Source organism: Hemicordylus capensis, chromosome 6 (assembly GCF_027244095.1).
Source record: "Hemicordylus capensis ecotype Gifberg chromosome 6, rHemCap1.1.pri, whole genome shotgun sequence".
Taxonomy (NCBI): Eukaryota; Metazoa; Chordata; class Lepidosauria; order Squamata; family Cordylidae; genus Hemicordylus; species Hemicordylus capensis.
This window is the reverse complement of record NC_069662.1, coordinates 164,925,118-164,927,523: the sequence shown is the minus strand read 5'-3', so window position 1 is coordinate 164,927,523 and position 2,406 is coordinate 164,925,118. Positions and strand designations below refer to the sequence as shown.

At 44.3% G+C, this 2,406-nt stretch overlaps 1 protein-coding gene across 1 annotated transcript; it reads left to right on the top strand.

Annotated features, from left to right (window-relative positions):
• Nucleotides 1-205: 205 nt before the first annotated feature.
• Nucleotides 206-1,747, top strand: LOC128331373 (7-alpha-hydroxycholest-4-en-3-one 12-alpha-hydroxylase-like). The gene has a single exon (XM_053264716.1). The coding sequence runs from the start codon at nt 206-208 to the stop codon at nt 1,745-1,747; it is 1,542 nt and encodes a 513-aa protein (XP_053120691.1).
• Nucleotides 1,748-2,406: the final 659 nt, after the last annotated feature.

Here is a 2,406-nt window from a genome sequence, read left to right as displayed (position 1 = left end):
AAACACTGGTATGCTATTAATGACCGAAGGAAGAGGAAAGCCACAGGTGCCCTCATTGTCTCAGAAATGGAATGAGGCACTCCCTCCGTGATCTCCCACATGATCAAGTGCTTTATAATTAGAGCTGTGGACCTATGTTTCTTTCAGCTGAGTATACATAAGCCTCCAGTATACCTTAGCATACATAAGCTTCCAGCACACCAAGATGAATTTCTGGGAGACTATCCTTTGTGCTTTCTTAGCCACCCTCTTAGCAACCATCCTTGGTGGGCTCTATATGATGGGAGCATTCCGCAAGAGGAGACCCAAAGAGCCTCCACTGGACAAAGGCTTCATCCCATGGCTAGGATATGGGATAAATTTCAAGAAGAACCCTGCAGAGTTTTTGGAAAGGATGCAGCGGAAACATGGAGACATTTTCACAGTGCTGGTTGGAGGCAATTATTTACATTTTGTGATGGACCCGCACACTTATGGGACTATAATAAAAGAGTCAAAAGACAGGCTGGATTTTGATACATTTGCATCACTTATAGTATTTAATGCATTTGGATTCCAACCTACTGAATCTCATCATAAGGTCGTGCAAACAATTAGCAAGAAGTATCTCCGAGGTAAGAGTCTAGCTGTCCTCAATCAGGTCATGGTGGAGAAGTTGAAAATTGTGATGTTTCACATCCAGGGTTCAGGTGAGGGGGAAAGACCTTGGCAGCAGGATGGAGTCTTCCACTTTAGCTATAAAACCATCTTCCAAGCTTCTTTTCTGGCTTTGTTTGGTACTGAGCCAGGCCAAGACGCGGAGAGCAAAGAAAACACTAAGGGTGACAAAATAATACAACCTGGACAGTTGTTTGAAGCTTTTCAGAAATTTGACCATTTGTTTCCCCAAATGGCCCTCGGCATGCTGGATCCCCTGGGCAAGAAAGAGTCACAGAGGTTGAAGAATTTTTTCTGGGACGTGCTGTCTGTAGAAAAGATATATCAAATGGAAAACATCAGCAGCTGGGTGGTTGAGCAAGATCAGCTGATGGCTGAGACTGGGATGACAGAGGAGATGCGGACTCAATTCCAGCTTCTTCTTCTGTGGGCATCTCAAGCTAATGCTGGTCCAGCTGCCTCCTGGCTTCTTGCATATCTCCTGAAACATCCAGAAGCAATGAAGGCAGTGAGGGAAGAAGTGTACAATGTACTAAAAGAGATTGGACAGGAAGTGGAGCCAGGCGGCCCCCTCATCAATGTGACCTTGGATCAGATAAAGACCCCTCTTCTGGACAGTGCAGTAGAGGAAACTCTGCGCTTGAGAGCAAGTCCTTTTCTGTTTCGAAGTGTGATGCAGGATATGGATCTTAAAATGGATGATGGGAGAGAATATTTTCTCCGGAAAGGAGACCAGCTACTTCTTTTCCCTTTCGTCGGACTGCACATGGACCCAGAAATCCACCCTGACCCTCATACTTTCAAATATGATAGGTTCTTGAACCCAGATGGTACCAAAAAGGAGTTCTCCAAGAATGGGAAAAAGCTGAAGTATCACAGTATGCCGTGGGGTTCTGGGCCCTCCATGTGCCCTGGACGATTCTTTGCCGTTAGTGAGATGAAGTTGTTTGTGATCTTGTTGCTCCTCTACTTTGACATGGAACTGGTTAACGTGGAAGAGGAAATACCACCAATAGATGTCAGCCGCTATGGGTTTGGAACCATACATCCTTCTTGTGATATTCAGTTCAAGTTTCGAGTGAAATCCTAAGGGGAAAGACGTGTGGCTTTCCTGGCTTTCATACTTGCCTAACATCTCTGTTTGCAGTTATTTATTCTAGGAAAACATTTTAGTTTTTTGGCCATGAGGCATAACAAAATTAATATATCTATATCTAGATTAACATCTAAGAACAGTACTTGCGTAAGATGTATTTCAATGTAATTCATAGCAAGAGCCGTGTTTAAATAATCAAGATACATGTTCAGAGAGAGAGAGACAGAGAGATAAGGCATTGTGTCACGCAGGCATGGATGACACACTGGAGTTGCCTGGAGCGCAGAGTTGTGTGTGTGTCAAGCTCAGTCAGAAGTGGCTATGTTGATGGTACTGCTGCTACGGGTGGGAGTGATGCTGGAGCTCCGGTTGGGAGCTGATCCAGACCTAGGAGGTGGAGGAGGAGTAGTGGTGGAGATCTCTGGCGTGAGAGGGCTGTGGCAGGGGCAAGGTGAGCAATACAGTACTAGTGCAGAGATGCTCTGTGCGGGTCAGTCTAGTATACAAGATATCATTTTTGGTGAGGGAGGCTCTGTGGAGTTTATTGTTTTTACTGTTTAACAGAATTTAAGGTTTTAGATTAGATTTATGTGAAATTTTATTGTATTAACTTTTGTAAACCACCTTGGAATGCCTTATGAAAAGTGGCATGA